We start from the raw sequence: 16,963 nt of genomic DNA on the forward strand, positions 1-16,963 counted from the left end.
AATTAATAAAAAATTATAAAAATAATTCCATTAGTGTTTTATAATACTAATACAAGGACATTTGTTCACAAAATTATACAAATATAAAAATATTTTTAATGTTAAGTATAATGACGTAAAAAATAAATATAAAAATAATATGTTTAGAAAGAGAATTAATTAATTAATTAATTTTATTGGGAATTGGAAAGGCCTGTAAGTGCAACCACAATGGTTTTTCTTTAAAAAAGCTTCTAAATTTGTTTTAAATTTGATGTATCAAAATCTAGATAACATCCAGTGAAATGATAAATTTCTATCCAATGGCTTCATATGCAAGAAGGTAGGAGGGAAAGAGAAATAAGGAGAGAGAAAAAAATAATAAGAAAGAAAGAAATAGAATATGGATTAAAAAAAATTAAAATAAATAATAAAAATAGAGGAGAGAGAAGTAACAAAGAACAGAAAAATATTTTGGACATAACTTCTCCTGCACTATGTCATGTTCAAAGCTTTCGTTATTTTTACACTAAAGATTAAAGTCACTGCATATCATATTTTTCGAATTTGTTAAAAAGGTGTCTGAATCAGACAGAGAGGCCCGGCAAACAATGAGCCATTACAATTACTCTAACGGGAGAAAAAGTGGTTTCAAATCAGTTTTGTTAGGCCAGCCGTTTGGATTGGAAGATTTATTGCTTTAAATAAAGGATGTATTATTTGTGGTTTTGTTACTATTTCGCATTTTTAATTTGTTGTTTTTAAGGTGAAAACAATTGCTCTTGTATCAAAAAGTAAGCGCTATCTTCCGTTCACAAAAATAGTTTATTTAGGTTTAGCACAAAAATTTTATAAGGTAAAGAGTTTGTTTGTCTTAAAATTTTCTTTCCTACATCTTAATGTATAAAGGACATCTTAATGTTATTTTTAAATTTTCTTAATGTATAAAGGACATCTTAAGGTAAAGAGTTTGTTTGTCTTAAAATTTTCTTTCAAAAATCTTAATGTTATTTATTTTTTTAACCTTTATATTATCAATATAATTATCTGATCAAAATTTGATGTACATATGAAATAATAAATAACATGTTTTTTAATGAAAAAACAAACAATAAAAAAAAAAAAAAAAACAAAGAAAGGAAAAAAACACAAACATACACAGACAAAATGAATTCACCAAATTTGAAAGACATCTGGGTTTGATATAATAATACGGACCTGGGCCATCATATGAGTCCCATATGGGCTCATTAGTCACAAATCGGCCCAAGGTTATTTCTATCTAAAATTGGTGGTGCAGTCGGACCTATTCTCACACCGCTAGGTCATCCTTTACGGGAAAAAAAAAAAAAAAAAAGGTTTAATCCAAACATTCCGGATACTAATATGACAATTAAATTAAACACCTTATTTATTATTTATTATATTAAAAGTTAATTGTACAATTAAAATATCACATCTATACATATTTTATTTTATATTAAACAAGCATTTCAATTGAAAATTTTACAAAACCTTAAAAAGTACTCCCTCCGTCCACACATAAAGTTTTACTTTTATCGCAGTATTTAATAAATAATAGTATTTTAATTATAGTGGGCATTTCAAAATAGTACAATAACATTTTTGCCTTTGTTTTTGTTTTTTTTGTTTTAAAGTAATAATGTGATATAAAACAAAGGTATTTGTAGAAAAAAAAAAAGAAAATATTTAATAAAATATTTACTTTGTAATTAGACGTCCTAAAATAGAAATATATATATCTTCTATATTATATTGGGATATTAAAAAATTTTCCTAAATACATGTACGTAAAGGAAAAGAAGATGGAATCCTTCCAATGAATCTAGTTTAGTCGAAAACAAGTAAAAATGCAAGGTATCCTAATTAGATACGTTGGATAAAATAATATTATTCAAAAATAAATCAATCATTTAAAAATAAACAAATCCCGAGTTTGAGTTGTTAGGTAGCTAACCGATTAGACGAGTGCAATGCTGCTCTCCCCGCCGGGAGGCTTGCGGACGCCTCCAAAATAGTCGCATGTTTCCACTTTCCCGTCGGCGAAAATGTCGCTGCCACTCATCTCCCGCAACTTAGCTGAACTAAGAGACTTCTCGGCCGATGCCGGGGGCTCGTCTCCTTTAAAAATGTTGTTCCCAGAAAGCTCCGAAAACTTTTGGTTAGGGATCTTCTTTGCTGTCTTGCTCACTGAACCACCATTTCCATGGCCTCCACCACCCTTTCAATATTCAGTACAAGTTCACATTCATATTTATGATAAATAAGATTGATAGTATAGGTACAAAATTTGAGTGACAAAGCTCAATTGACATTATTATAATCAAATAGCAAGTGAAAAGGCTACTTCAACTAATGATTTTTTTTATATACTCCATCAGTACAATTTCTATTGTCCTAAAGTATATTTGCACGATTTTTTAGGTGATTGTCTTTTTTGTTATGAATCGACAAATTTGCCCTTAATTGTATAGTAGAGATTAAAAGTAATAAATGAATTGAAGGTAAAAATGTAAAATTTGCGTTTAAAAAAAAAAGAAACAGGACAATAGTTATTGGACGTTCCAAATAGGAAAGTAAGACATTAGTTTGTGGACGGAATGAGTATAAACGAAAATGATTATTCCCTAGAGTAAATCATGTTACCAATAAAAATACATTATTTTTTTTAACAAAAGTGCTATATATCACGTCAAAATACTATTAAAATAAAAAAATCAAATAAAAAAAATTCAAATCCAAATCAAATTAACAACAATGATAAAATTCAACGTAGTACTAACAACAAACAATCGTTACATATATATGAAAAAATATCACATAATTTATGTTAACATAATACAAATGCGGCAACACATCACATAAGTCCTATACAACATATGTTATACTTAATTTTAGCATAAGAAATGCGTTCATATGTTTAAGTGTTAAATAAAAACATGTATTGTCAAGACTGTTTTACATGTGTTGAATCAGTTATTCATGTTTATGTAGAGATGTTTACTTTGCATGATCATGTTTATAATGACATGACTGATTAATAATCATGCAAAAGAAAAGGACTCCTTATTGGACAAAACTCCTATAACAATAGTGTGGCTAATTATCATATAATGAACATATGATTACGATTATGAATTACCAAAGTGCACACTAATCATATCCATGTAACTATGGACCTAAATGAAATCCCAACAAATAAATAACCAAGTAAACAAAGGATGTGTAAAATGAAAAACTTAGTAAAGTTGTATGAACATACATTATGTGGTGTAGTCTCTCCAATGGAAATGCTTTCTCGTAATGCCAGAGCTCGAGGAGCCGCCGGGCGGGGCTGAATTTCTGGTGGCGGGGCGAAGATATTATGCCCGCTGAGCTCCTTGTTTTTGGCTAAAGAATTTTGTTTCTTCATTTTAGCATCGTAGTCACTCTCCAGATTTCCGCTCAATTCGCGCTGTTTCGCGAGTGTGATTGGCTTCTTAGGCGAAACTGTTTCTTCCTCACTGAAGGAAATGTGGCTGATACCTGCTGTTGCTTGCTGGTGATGGTTTCAACCCTCAAATGCATCAGGACACAGATTATCGAAATCCTAAACAGCATGTCTCAAGTGAATTCAATAAGCGGAAAACACTTGAAAAGATTACCTGATACATACGCACACCAGTTTTGTTAACTGGGGTCTGATCAGCATCCTCAGTTTCGGATGCTCCTGTTTCTCCTTTCACTTTGAAAATGCTGTTTCCGGTCATTTCTTTCATTTTATAGCCGGAACATGGTTTCCTGGAATTAATACATTATATGCAAGGGGTAATGACTATCATGGCAAAAGATGAAGCCTTTCCAAAAAATTGATTTACGCAACAAGAGGTGAGTGTGGTTGCAAGTAGTTCATCTTTAAGCTATTATATCATATGACAAATGGATCGTCCCATCGGAGAAAATTCACTAGACAACTTCTAGAACTAGAAACTAGGAAAAATTATGCAGGATTTTCAATTCGGAATCCAAAAAGGATGAAACCGTTGTTCATTTTAAAATATGTTTATATGTGTATGTATATTATGTCATTGTATACATGAAAGTAATATTGTAGTATAAATTTAAAATATAAATGTGTAAGAATCATAACCAAGCCAAAATCATTCTGGAATTAGCATCCAGTTCAATTCCAATTCCAGTACCAACTCCAATTGCAATTCCATATTCTAGTGAAATTTAAACCATGTGTATTTTCATCCACATCTAAAGCCCATTAATTAAGATTTCATGTTAGTTCGACGTTTCTAGAAATCACTAGTTATTTTATCATAGAATTAAAAAGGTGGGTTAAGGCAATCCCAACTCCCATGCTTTCTGCAGGCGCTAAATTGAAACAATGTCATTCACAATGCAAAAATCCAAAAAGTAGCGAATTTCATGAGAATCTCGTGATCATACATAAAGAGGAGGAAACCACAGAGATCGAGATATTTTGGACTTTTGGTTGCTTTCTCGAATTGACATTAACACAATTAACTGAACATGATTGGAGCCAAATCTTCACTATCTTAACCGAAAAAATGTACAGAAGCAAAAATTTCAAGGAAGAAAAAGCAAAGAGTAATTCACACACGAAAAACCAAAATTAATAAAAGTAAAAACAAATAAATAAATAAAGCTAGATCTCTAACCTTTTGTTCAAGCTCTCAACCTCTTCATCAGTGACCTGACCTCCAAACACCACCTTTCTGATCCCATCTGACGGCTGTCATCTCACCGAAAATTTTAGCACAATTTTGAATCCAAAAAAAAAAACAAAAAAAAAACAGAGGAGTCCAAAGAGAGTAAAATTAGTGGTTACCTGGTGAGAGCGTGTCTCCGACACCGGTGCAGGGGAATATTCCGACGGATTCTCCGACCACGTGAGCAGATCTGCCGTCGAAGTGTGAGGCTTCCTCACCGGAGTCGTTTTCTTCATTGCCAATCAACTATTCTCAACCAAACAATTCCTTCTCCACGCAAAAAGTAACAACAAAAACTCAAAATGCAATAAAAATCCTGCGCTTCGTGCCTTCAATCGAACACACAATTGAATCAACCGAGGGAACGAGATCCGGAACCTGAATCGTACGCTATTCTTCTCGAAGATCTCAACGTTGCTACTCGTTCATTCGTTCGTTGGGAGCTGCTGCTACAGATGACAGTCCGTCCTTCTCACTTTGTCTATTTATAGTCCTACAGTGAGATCTCTCTCTCTCTACTCACTCCCGATCCGAGCTTCTATTTTTGGCCTTACGCGTGGATACTGCTTTTGGAAAAAGAAGGAACTGCAGGGGTAGTACTGTAGGGGTTTGATTCCCCTGAAATTTAAAACCCCCGTTCATAGGGTGGCACGTGCCTTACCTGGAAGGCACATGACAGAAGATTTCACGTTTACTAAAATACCCCCATGAATATATATTTCTATATATAAATATTTTTTTCATATTCTCAATATTTTATTATTTTTAGTAAAAATATATTAATAAATTATATTTAATTACTGTTTTTTACTTAAAAAATAATAACAATAAAGACCTATATAATACAAACCAAACAATTTCTTCTAGTTTTTACGTATTCATCTAAATCTAAACACATAAAGTTAATATATATATAATTATTAACCAGAATTAAGTTAAAAACGTTTTATTTCCCAGAATATTGAATTTACAGGTTCACGTATACTGTTACTATATAATCTATAATTATCATTGTTGTCTCTTAGGGTAAATTATCAAGAAGGGCATTCATGTCATTTCACAGGCTCAGCTCAATAACGTTATAATGGAATTCAAAATTTCAAATTCTTCAAAGCGCTTCATAGGTCAGATAGTAGAAGGATTCGGTCAAGTGAAATTTTAAAAAGAATATAATATTAATTAATTTTAAATTAAAGTTTAATGGTAACAAATTCTTTTAATATTAATATTAGAGTGTGGTTTTCTGATTTTGGATTTTGAATTGGAATTTGAAAAATAAAAAATTTGAATTGAAATAGTTGTATAACATGTTATAAATAGGTGTTAACGTAATATTTAAATGTAAAGTTGATTTTTAGTATAATATAAGAAATAAAAAATAAATATTTGCTTTAATATTTTTGAAAAAAATAAAAATTAGATAAATAGTAAATTTGGATGAAAATTCTCCATGCTTTTAAAAGATGTACCGTATATTAAGGGTGTGTTTGTTTAGGGATTTGGATTTTAAATTGAGATTTTAAAAGTAAAAAGTTTGAATTGAAATAATAGTATAATATGATATAAATAAGTATTGAGGTGATGTTTTGAATGTAAAATTAATTTTTAATATAATATAAAAAATAAAAAATAAGTGTTTGATTTGATATTTTTCAGAATAAATTTTTGTATAAATAGTAGAAGTTCACCAAAATCCTTCAAACAAATACACCCTAAAGACCTATGCTCATATACACATATTTTTACAATTTGATCTCACGGAACTTGGGTAAATAAATAGACCTACAAATTGTAAATGATTTTTTTGGATCATTTGAAAATAATAGAAACAAGAATAATTAACTTTTAATATAAAATGAATTACTATTAAAAATAATAGTAAAATTAATATTAAAAATTAATTATATTTTTAAATAGATTTCTCGATTTGGATTGTCAAAAATGAAAAACTAAAAACTTGGCAATGTAAGGAGAATAATTTCTATAATTAAAAATATCATTAGATAAAAAATAAAAATTCTTAAAGTACTTTTCCATAGTGTATTATGGAAAACATTTGAATCAAATCAAAATATCATTTATGATAGTGATAAAGAGTAAAGATGAGGATGATAAGAAGTGAAGAATGTTGGTCATGAGTGTGCTGATCTAGTGTATCCAAGTTCACAGCATCATCCAACTGCTCTCGTTCCAGCTCATCAAGTTTGTTACAAGTCTGTTAATTTGTCATGGTGTTGCAGTCGTGTGTGGTCCTTGATTTTAATTTGTTATATTTGTTTAACAGATGATTCATGTGGTCCTGAGTTTGCTTATAAATCTCAGTTGGAGATAGCGGATGTAAATGATGTTTTTCAGATATACAAAATAATTTCTTCTCTCAATTCTCTGTTCTGCAAGTTTCTATATTGTGTTTGTCTTTGTGTTATGATAATGAAGACTGCACAATTCTATTTGTTTCTTCATGGTATCAAAACATGGTAGTGATTCATTGCTCTTCATGGCTTTCAACAACGAATCAACAACTGAACACCACCAACAACAAACATTTCAGCCATCTGAAGCCACCATGCAAGCTGCAGCAAGACTAGCAGCTCATTCTCTCTTCGCTGCTCAATCAAGTCTTCCAGAAGCTCTGCAATTATCTAGTGGTGATTAACCAAATCTAACTCTATCCTCAGTTCCTCTTAATGGCACCAACTACTTTACATGGTCACACCGGGTCTTCAATGCTCTCATTGCAAAAAAGAAAGGTGGATTCGTTACTGGGAAAACTCCAAGGCCACGCAAAAATGATCCAGAACATGAAGCTTGGGTGAAGGTTGATGCTTTAGTTAGGACTTGGATTATCAACTCGATCAGTCCAGATATACAAGGTGCATTTATATTTGTATCCACATCCCAGGCTCTTTGGGAAACTCTCAAAGAGAATTATGGACAGTCAAATGGAAGCTTGATCTTCGAACTACGAAGATCAATATCATCCCTCAAGCAAGGAAGTGATACTATAGCCACATATGCCACTCATCTGCAAGAGCTTTGGCAAGAACTTCTCAGGTGGACACTCCTGTAGAGTGCTCTTGCGGTACATGCACATGTGGAATTCACAAAAAATTAACGAGCAAAATGGATTGTGACATGGTCATTCAATTTTTGACTAGATTGAATGACAATTATGAAAGTGCTAGGGATCAAATTTTGATGATGGACCCCTTACCCAACATGAGCAAGGTATACTCAATGGTTGTGCAATATGAGAAACAAAGAGAAATTTATATAGCTACAGAACACAATGCCTTGGCTATTCCCAACCACACTCAGGCTTCCAAATCCTTAGTTGAAAGAAAGAAGATGCAACAAGAGAAAAAGAACATGATATGCGAATTCTGCAAGAAAAAGGGGGCATGGAAGGGATACATGTTTTTCCTTACATGGTGTACTTTCTTGGTTTAAGGAATTGAAGGAAAAGAAAGCTGCCACAATCAACAACCTGGTGACTGATCAGAGGGAGAAAAATAGAGCTGAAGTTGGAAATTCTGTGAATAAGACTTCATCTATTCCAAATTTTGCAACACTAATTAGAGCTGAACTTCAGAAGATAATGCAACAAAATATAGGTGACATCACAACCAGACAAAAAAGCTCAAACATCGAATACTCACGTAATTTCTCTTCTGTGAATAATGTGAGTATTGATGACACTTCTTGGAGCATCATGCCATATATGCAAAAAATGCCAACATGTTTACCTCCTTGAAACCTCTCCCCTCAAAACCAAGAATATACCTTCTTGATGGCTCTCACCTAATAGCTGAGTTTGAATGAGTTGTTACCATAGCTTCTGCAATTACTCTCCTTTGTGTATACTTTATCCCAGATTTCACCTTCAGCATATTGTCTGTAAGCAATCTTCTAAAACACACTAACTATACTATTGTGTTTTCTAAAGATAAATGGCTTGTACATGACCAGAGATTTAGAATCACTTTGGCCACTGGATATCAAATGCAAAACCTTTACATTCTTTCTGGCTCTTCTCATTCTTTCGACTTGGCCACATCTCTGCCAACAGATTGAAACATCTACCATTTGTTTCCCATTGTGATATCAAGCCATGTGAAACTTGCCACAAGGCTAAACAGCCTAAACACTCATTTAATAAAAATGAGTGTCGCTTTATACGTGATCATTTTATACGTGATCATTTTGCCACTCATTTGATTGTCACTTTATACGTAATTATTTTGCCAAAGGAAATATCAGATTAACTTATGTGTCATCCCATCTTTAAATTGGAGATGTGTTTACCAAAGGATTACAAACCTCTAGTCTTAAGAATATGATTGTCAAGCTCAACATGGGTTACTCTTGCCATGTCAAGCTTGAGGATGAGGTGATAAAGAGTAAAGATGAAGATGACAAGAAGTGAAGAATGTTGGTCATGACTGTGCTGATCTAGTGTATACAAGTTCACAACATCATCCAACTGCTCTCATTCCAGCTCATCAAGTTTGTTACAAGTCTGTTAATTTGTTACGGTGTTGCAGTGGTGTGTGGTCCTTGATTTTAATTTATTATATTTGTCTAACAGATATTCATGTGGTCCTGAGCTTGCTTATAAATCTCAGTTGGAGATAGCAGATGTAAATGACGTTTTTTCAGATATACAAAATAATACCCAAAATAATTCTCTATTCTGTAAGTTTCTATTCTGTATTTGTCTTTGTGTTGTGATAATGAAGACTGCACAATTCTATTTGTTTCTTCAGATAGCTTTTCAAACATATGGAAAAATATAATTAAAATAATATTTTAGATAGTATTTTTAACAAAAAAAAAAAAAAAATACTAATAAATAAAAATAACATTCATAACTAAAAATTTCATCAAACAAATTAATTATATATTTTAAACTATCCTCAACATACAATGATATTGGGGCGACTACGGTATTGAATTTAAAAATTAAATTTAGAGTTGACAGCACATCGTATATTTCATCAAACAAATTAATTATATATTTTAAACTATCCTCAACATACAATGATATTGGGGCGACTACGGTATTGAATTTAAAAATTAAGTTTAGAGTTGACAGCATATCGTATATTAACAGATAACACTATATAAATTAACCACACATAATACAATTCTATACCGCCAATATAGTTCTACACAACACATATGATATAAAATTTCAGTATATAAACCACATGTTATGAATATAAAAAGACAACACATACCTTTATTTTATACAATATATGTGCTATATGAAACAAAGATTCTGTTGTTGATTGTTTTACCTGTGCGGATTGGAGAAATCAATATTGATTGGTAACAATATTATTAAGGTACCATAATGCTTTATGGATTGTTAGTACATGGTGCTTGATCTTATTTTATTTGTAATGTGTAAATATATTTTATGAGACCAATTATCGTGTGGAGTTTATATATTGTAGTTATATTATATAAATATATACTCAATTTAATCACTTATTTACTTTAATGTATTAAAATTTGGGATTGACTAAAGCTCGCTATAATAATATATTAATTAAAGATAATTAATCCTATCTAAATGAATGAGATTAATTTATCTTCAATAATAGTTGTTATTCTATTATATTTAATCAAAAGTAAGTGTAATATTAATTAATATAATAATTATATAATCTATTAAAATAATCGTGTGTATTAATTTAATAACAGGTTATAATGAAAATATACTTGTATCAACAACAAGGGTGTGTTTCTTTACAGCCGAAACTCCGGTTTTTTACTATTTGAATTATACGTTCTTTTTAAAAAAATACATTTTTTCTTCTCACAAAACATTTTATCATATTTTAATACCAAATCCAAACCAATTTTTTTTTTCAAACCTATAAAAAGAAACAAACCCCAAATCTATTACTAGTAACACACTAGAAATAAGAATGACATGATTAATAAATAATTGAAAATATATTAGTTAAAGTATATAATAATTTTTAAAAAAAAAAAGTGACAATGAAATGTACAACAATACAGGAACACCATATTAAAAAAAAAAAAAAAAAAAAAACCCTAATATGATATGAAGACATTATTATTATATCTTTCACCCAAAAAGGAATTGTCTAAAATAGGATAACACAACAAATGATATCTAAAACCAAAAAAACAGCCACAAAATTATCACCATATAAATGCACATGATAGCAAGAGAAATGCATACAAAGCACTAATTGGCATTTTTTAAGCTTGCGGCTAGCGTGTGTGGGTAAAAAAAAAAAAAAAAAAAATCTCAAAATTCCAGTACTAATAATAAATGGTAGCAAATTGCGGAAGCAATGAGGAGGATATAAGAAAGCGCCAAAACTCCAATCCACCGTCTCATATGCTTAGCTTTCTGAATCTCCTTCACTAACTCTATCTTTAGCATCTCAATTTTCTCTACATCCTGAATCCAATAGAGTCATTTTTTACTATTATATATATACCTACTTTATAAATTATATTTTCAGAAATCGAACCATGTTTCAAGCTTTTTGTCGATATATCAAAAATGGCAACTCAAATGAAAAAATCCACAATGAAAAATTCAATCAAGTCGATTGAAAAGCGATAAACTAACTACTCGGATTATAGTCTAAAGTTTTCATGAAATTTAAATCTTAGCGGACAAGATATGGAACTCCAAAAACTTAGAGATAAATTCAGATTTGCACACCGAAACTGCAATTGGATGAAAAAAAAAGGTGCAAAAACAAACCTCGAATTGATGAACCATTGCCTCAGAGGTTGAATAGATTGTGGAGGTTTTAAGAGAATACAACAACACCGCAGCTTTGGCGCATTGGATTGCCGTCTGGCGCTTAATTTTCTCCATCTCACAACCTTTCTTACTGTGTGTTATGTTTTCCCTTTCCTCAAAGCTTTCATGCAAAACAATGGAGGATATTGAGAAATCACTTGTTATTTTTATCTCAGAATTAAAAGGATGGATTAAGAAATCACAACTGCCATGTTTTCTGCAGGCGCTAAATTGAAACGATGTCGTTCAAATGCATAAATCCAAAATTCAGTGAATTTTCATGTGATTCTCGTGATCGTAGATACAGAGGGGGAAACCACAGAGATCGAGATATTTTGATTATTTTCTCCAATTGACATGAACACAATTAACCGAACATGATTGCAGCCAAAATCTTCACTATCGTAGCTGAAAAAATTGTACAAAAAGCAAACATAAAATTGAAGGAAGAATAAGCAATAAGTAAATTCACATGAAGTAGATCTCTTACCTTTTGTTCAAGCTCTCAACCTCTTCATCAGTGACCTGACCTCCAACCACCACCTTTCTCATCCCATCCGACGGCTTTCATCTCGCCGAAACTTTTAAGCACAAATTTGAACAAAAAACCAGAGGAACCCGAGGACAGTAAAATTATCGGTTACCTGGTGAGAGCGGGGCTCCGAGACCGGTGCAGGGGAATATTCCGACGGATTCTCCGACCACGTGAGCAGATCTACCGTCGATGTGTGAGGCTTCCTCACCGGAGCCGTTTTCTTCATTGCCAATCAGCAATTCCTTTTCCATACGCACACAGACACAAATAATAGTATTTCAATATCAAAATGCCAGGGAATTCCTCTCGCTTCGCGCCTGCAATCGAACACAGAATTGAATCAACTGAGAGAACGAGCTCCAGAACCTTAATCGGAAGCTATTCTTCTAGAAGATTTCAATGTTGCCGCTCGTTCGTTGGGAGCTGCTGCTACAGATGACAGTCCTTCACATCCCTCTGTTGTGTATTTATAATCAGTTCTATAGTAAGATCTCTCTCTATTCACTCCCGATCCGAGTTTCTGTATTTCGCACTGGATACTGCTTTTGGAAAAAGAAAGAACTGCAGTGGCGGTACCGGAGGTGTTTTCAAGTTTGATACCCCTCAGATCTAGATAAATCCGGCTGAATCTAATACGCCGGTTACAAATTTAACCCTCACACCACCAACAAGATATCCCTTATAATATTAGTTCAATTATATATATATATATATTTTATAATGTATCGTTATCATTCGAATGCACTTTGGATAAATTTTCAACAGTAAATCACACGAACCATGTGTAACAAATAAAATTTAAAAGGATCGGATTTGATCCTATGACTTAGTTCGATTATATCTTACAATATCATCCATAGACACAAAAAATTTCAATGTAGAAATGTAAATGAAACTAATAACTTGAACAAAATTAAAAAAAAAAATTAAAATCTCTCAAAATCAATAACATGGTGCAATTTAGATGATGTAATATTTTTAATATCTATTTATTAATAACCACTTTGTATCAAGTCCTAATCTTTGACTAATTTCATAAATTGAAATACATGGACATCAATATGTCGAGAAAAACAATTAGAAACCTATATACACGAATAATACTGAATTAAAGCATTACATTAACATATAATTCGTGATCCTATATCAAGTGTAAAATTAAAATTTACAAATAAAATATAATATAAATCTAAACCTAATATATTCAAATTTTACTCAAATAAAGACATTCGAATATTCAATTCCAACTCACCATGCTCCAAACACAAATTTTTTTAAATTTATACACAGTTTTTTTTTTTCTTTATTTTATTAAATCTATAATTTATAAAATAGTTAATATAAAAAATTGATATAAAGTAATAAATAATTAATAAAATAATATACTTGAAATAATAGTAATCTAATATTTGAAAAAAAACAAAAATAATAAAAAAAGGAAAAACGCAAATAACGCACCTTTTTATCAGCACTCCACGTCCAAAGCTTGTTAAAAAAAAGAAGAAAGCTAGATACGAATCATACGATACGAAGCAAACCCTAATGGATACTTTTGAAATCGCATTCTAGGGCTTATGGTGTTTGTATAGATTGAATTGCTGCAAAGGGCAACCGCACTACGGAGGGCTTCAACTCTGAGCTATCAATTTTGCTGCGGACTGATTTCAATTTGTAAGTTGCGTCGTCGATTGAGTTTACGCGTTTTAGTGGCGGTTCTTCTTTTCAAAAAAATGATTTCAATTCTGCGCAGAAATATTACCTGCTTGTTCACGAATTATGCTTCGACCCACAGTATATATCGCGCTGTTTATCTCCGCCTTTTCTCTACTTCGAATGAAGAAGAGTACGCTAGTTCTGCTGCAATTTTTGATTTATTGCGGCACAAGCACCAACTTTCGGCCGAAGTGGCCACTAAAGCTGCCTCTGTTTTGAATCGAGTGAAAGATCTGGATCAGTGCGATTCGATACTGTCATTTCTGACAAAGAGTGGATTTTCAAATGCTCAAGTGGAGAAAATTGTCGAGTCCAGGGCTGTGTTGCTCTTTGCTAGCCTTGAGGATTCAGTTAAACCCAAAATTAGGGTTTTCCAGGGCATGGGGTTTTGTTCTGAGGATATTGCCAGGATAATCTCAACCAATCCTAAGCTTTTGCATTCAAATTTGAATAGTAGAGTAGTTCCTTTGTTATCGATGGTAAAGAGCTTAGTAACAGACGAAGATGCTATTGCCAAGTTTGGGAGGAGATCTGGGTGGTCATTAACCTGTGACTTGAAAAGGTCTATACTTCCCAATATTGAGATCTTGAAGAGCTGCGGTGTACCTATGGAACGCATCATTAAACTCATGTATACATATCCAAGATGTATGATGTTGAAGCCAGAAAGGTTTAGGATGTCTGTCGAAAGGGCTGAGGAAATGGGGGCTAATAGAAACTCCAAAATGTTCATTTATGCTCTTCGAGTGGTATCTCAAATGTCTGCAAAGACTTTGGAGCTCAAATTGCAGGGTTTACGGGATTGTGGATTTACAGAAAGTGAAATAACAGCAATATTTCAGAAGGCACCATCTGTGTTTTGTTTATCCGTGGATGGGGTGAAGAGAACCAAAGATTTTGTTCTTTCTAATGGAAAGTATGATACGAGATGCATTGTTAATAGCCCGACAATACTGACGGGCAACCTAGAGAAAAGGTTTAAACCACGGTTTCAGATTTTAGAAAAATTGGAAGCTAAGAAACTGATTAAAAGGTGGCCCTCTTTGTCTACACTCCACCAGCTTCCGGATGAAAAGTTTTACGAGACTTTTGTTGGCCCTTATCTAAGTGAACTCAACAATGGAAAGAGTTCCATTGACGTCAACAAAGACAATGAAGTTAAAGCAATTGGATAGAGAAATCGATTTTACTTTCAAGTGATTTGGGGCTATTTTGATGGCTTGCACCTGTTGAAGCTAGAAGGTCAGTTTTCAGTGTTTACTTTATTTAGTGTTATTTGTATATGTTAATTCCTTTAAACATGATTTTAGTTTCATATAAATTCTGATGTCCCTTGAATACTATTCTTTTTTACCAATCTTTCTTTAGGATAATCTGTCATGTGACTGCAATAAATTTTGTGATTATCGTTTTGTTTCATTGGGCTTGACTATTGTTATTTGTTAGTGTTCTTTTTCTAACCTGGTGCCCTTTAGCTTGTTTTGAATTCTTGTTAGGACTTGACAATATTTGGTAGTATCTTGGTTTTCGATTCTTTGGGAACTAGAGGTTTTAAGTCAGGGCATCAAACTGCTATAGATGTGGGGCGGTAATGAGTTTATTTTTCGGGTGGTTGGTGTTGGAAGATGTTTTTATTGTTTGTCTGTGAAATATGTGTTTGTTTTGTGAGAATGTTGGAGAATTTTTTTTTTTTAATCTGAGGTATAGAGAATCCGGGAAATATAAAAATAGTAAATGTGTGTAGTTTATTAATATTTTTGAGAAAATGTGAGGGAAAAAGAAAACTTGGAAGAACAGAGCCATTGAAAAGACTGTTTTATTGATAGATTCAGTGACCTGACTGAAAAAATGTGAATTCGTAGTCGACCAAGGGCTTGTTTACTATAGAGGATAGGATATGATTATACTCCCTGTGCTCAGCGTCTATTTTAAAAATATATATATTTTTTAGTGCAAATTTAAGGAATAATAATATTAATTGTGACAAGCTTAAAGTAATGTAAAAATAAATTTGTTTTTTTTTTTTAAATAATGATGTAAAAGGTAAATAGAGGTATTTATAAAAAAAAGTAGAGTCATAGCAAAAGTTACTAAAATAAAGGAAATAATTAGTTTGCAATTAGACTTTCTAACATAAAAATAAATAAATATATATACTTTGTTGTGGAAAATAATTGAGCAAACAAACCCAATTTATTTTTTACAATTTTTTGATTTTTCTATTTATAAAACAATTTATTTTTGTTTATATATATTTTAATTTTGTAATTTACATTTATAATAACTTATATCTTTATTGATATATTTAATTTTTATTGATACTTATAGGGTGTGTTTGTTTGGGGGTTTGAATTTTGAATTGAAATTTGAATAGTAAAATTTTTGAATTGGAATAGTTGTATGATGTGATATAAATAAGGTGTTGATGTGATATTTTGAATATAAAATTAATTTTTAGTATAATATAAAAAATGAAAAATAGATGTTTCGATTTGATGTTTTTTGAGGGAAAAAATTGAATGAATAGTACTCCATCCGTCTCAAATAAGGTGCAATATTTGTTTTGGGCACGAGTTTTTAGGTGTGTAGTATTAAGTATGATAATTTAGAAATTAGGTGATGTGATGGAGAGATAAATGTATATTTTTTTTTTTTTTATTTGGGTGATGTGATGGATAAAGTGTGGGGGAGAGATTAAGTATAATTAATTATTTTATATTTTGGAAATATTGCAGGGTGTTTGAGACATACCAAAAAGAAAATGTTATACGGTGTTTGAGAAGAAGGGATTAGAAATTTAAGAAAATCCCCAAAAGAACACACCCGTAGTTAATTAGTTCTGTATAATTATGATAAAATTATTATAAATTTTAATTTATTGTATAATATGTTTACTATTAGGGTGTGTTTGTTTGGGGGTTTGGATTTTGAATTGGGATTTGAATAGTAAAAATTTTGAACTTGAATAGTTGTATGATGTGATATAAATAGGGTTTGATGTGATGTTTTGAATGTAAAATTGATTTTTAGTATAATATAAAAAATGAAAAATAGGTGTTTGATTTGATGTTTTTGGGGGGAAAAAATTGGATGAACAGTGAAAATCTACCAAAATCCTTCAAACAAACACACCCTTAGTATAGAAATTTGTTATAAAATAAATATTTAAAAATAATAAAATATTAAATTGTTATTAAT

At 31.4% G+C, this 16,963-nt stretch overlaps 2 protein-coding genes across 8 annotated transcripts; one reads left to right on the plus strand and one right to left on the minus strand.

The window, feature by feature from the left end:
* Nucleotides 1-1,145: 1,145 nt before the first annotated feature.
* LOC127257466 (uncharacterized) lies at nucleotides 1,146-12,700 on the minus strand. Of its 7 annotated transcripts, none has more exons than XM_051283902.1 (9): nucleotides 12,419-12,700; nucleotides 12,008-12,294; nucleotides 11,476-11,638; nucleotides 4,841-5,382; nucleotides 4,671-4,744; nucleotides 3,645-3,780; nucleotides 3,263-3,538; nucleotides 1,958-2,221; nucleotides 1,146-1,309 (listed from the first exon to the last, which is right to left on the minus strand). In XM_051283902.1, the coding sequence occupies exons 4-8, from the start codon at nucleotides 4,955-4,957 to the stop codon at nucleotides 1,961-1,963; spliced, it is 864 nt and encodes a 287-aa protein (XP_051139859.1). In that variant the 5' UTR covers nucleotides 4,958-5,382; nucleotides 11,476-11,638; nucleotides 12,008-12,294; nucleotides 12,419-12,700; the 3' UTR covers nucleotides 1,146-1,309; nucleotides 1,958-1,960. The 7 variants fall into 7 exon arrangements, with proteins under 7 accessions (XP_051139859.1, XP_051139863.1, XP_051139857.1 ...); XM_051283900.1 differs by lacking the exon at nucleotides 1,146-1,309 and having other exon boundaries at nucleotides 1,743-2,221; nucleotides 4,841-4,988; nucleotides 5,100-5,382; nucleotides 12,419-12,699; XM_051283901.1 differs by lacking the exon at nucleotides 1,146-1,309 and adding an exon at nucleotides 11,724-11,925 and having other exon boundaries at nucleotides 1,743-2,221; nucleotides 12,419-12,699.
* An 835-nt stretch (nucleotides 12,701-13,535) lies between these two features.
* Nucleotides 13,536-15,184, plus strand: LOC127257560 (uncharacterized). Its single transcript, XM_051284030.1, has one exon. The coding sequence runs from the start codon at nucleotides 13,783-13,785 to the stop codon at nucleotides 14,938-14,940; it is 1,158 nt and encodes a 385-aa protein (XP_051139987.1). The 5' UTR covers nucleotides 13,536-13,782; the 3' UTR covers nucleotides 14,941-15,184.
* Nucleotides 15,185-16,963: the final 1,779 nt, after the last annotated feature.

This window comes from Andrographis paniculata, unplaced genomic scaffold, assembly GCF_009805555.1.
Source record: "Andrographis paniculata isolate CXL003 unplaced genomic scaffold, ASM980555v1 Contig57END, whole genome shotgun sequence".
NCBI lineage: Eukaryota > Viridiplantae > Streptophyta > Magnoliopsida > Lamiales > Acanthaceae > Andrographis > Andrographis paniculata.

Bases quoted from the DNA above. Each gene is read 5' to 3' on its own strand.
- LOC127257466 (XM_051283902.1), bottom strand. From the start codon at position 4,957: ATGAAGAAAACGACTCCGGTGAGGAAGCCTCACACTTCGACGGCAGAT. The intron at 4,745-4,840 runs GTAACCACTAAT...GTGAGATGACAG, and splicing joins CGGAGACACGCTCTCACCAG to CCGTCAGATGGGATCAGAAA. The intron at 3,539-3,644 runs GTAATCTTTTCA...AACCATCACCAG, and splicing joins CTGGTGTGCGTATGTATCAG to CAAGCAACAGCAGGTATCAG.
- LOC127257560 (XM_051284030.1), top strand. From the start codon at position 13,783: ATGATTTCAATTCTGCGCAGAAATATTACCTGCTTGTTCACGAATTAT.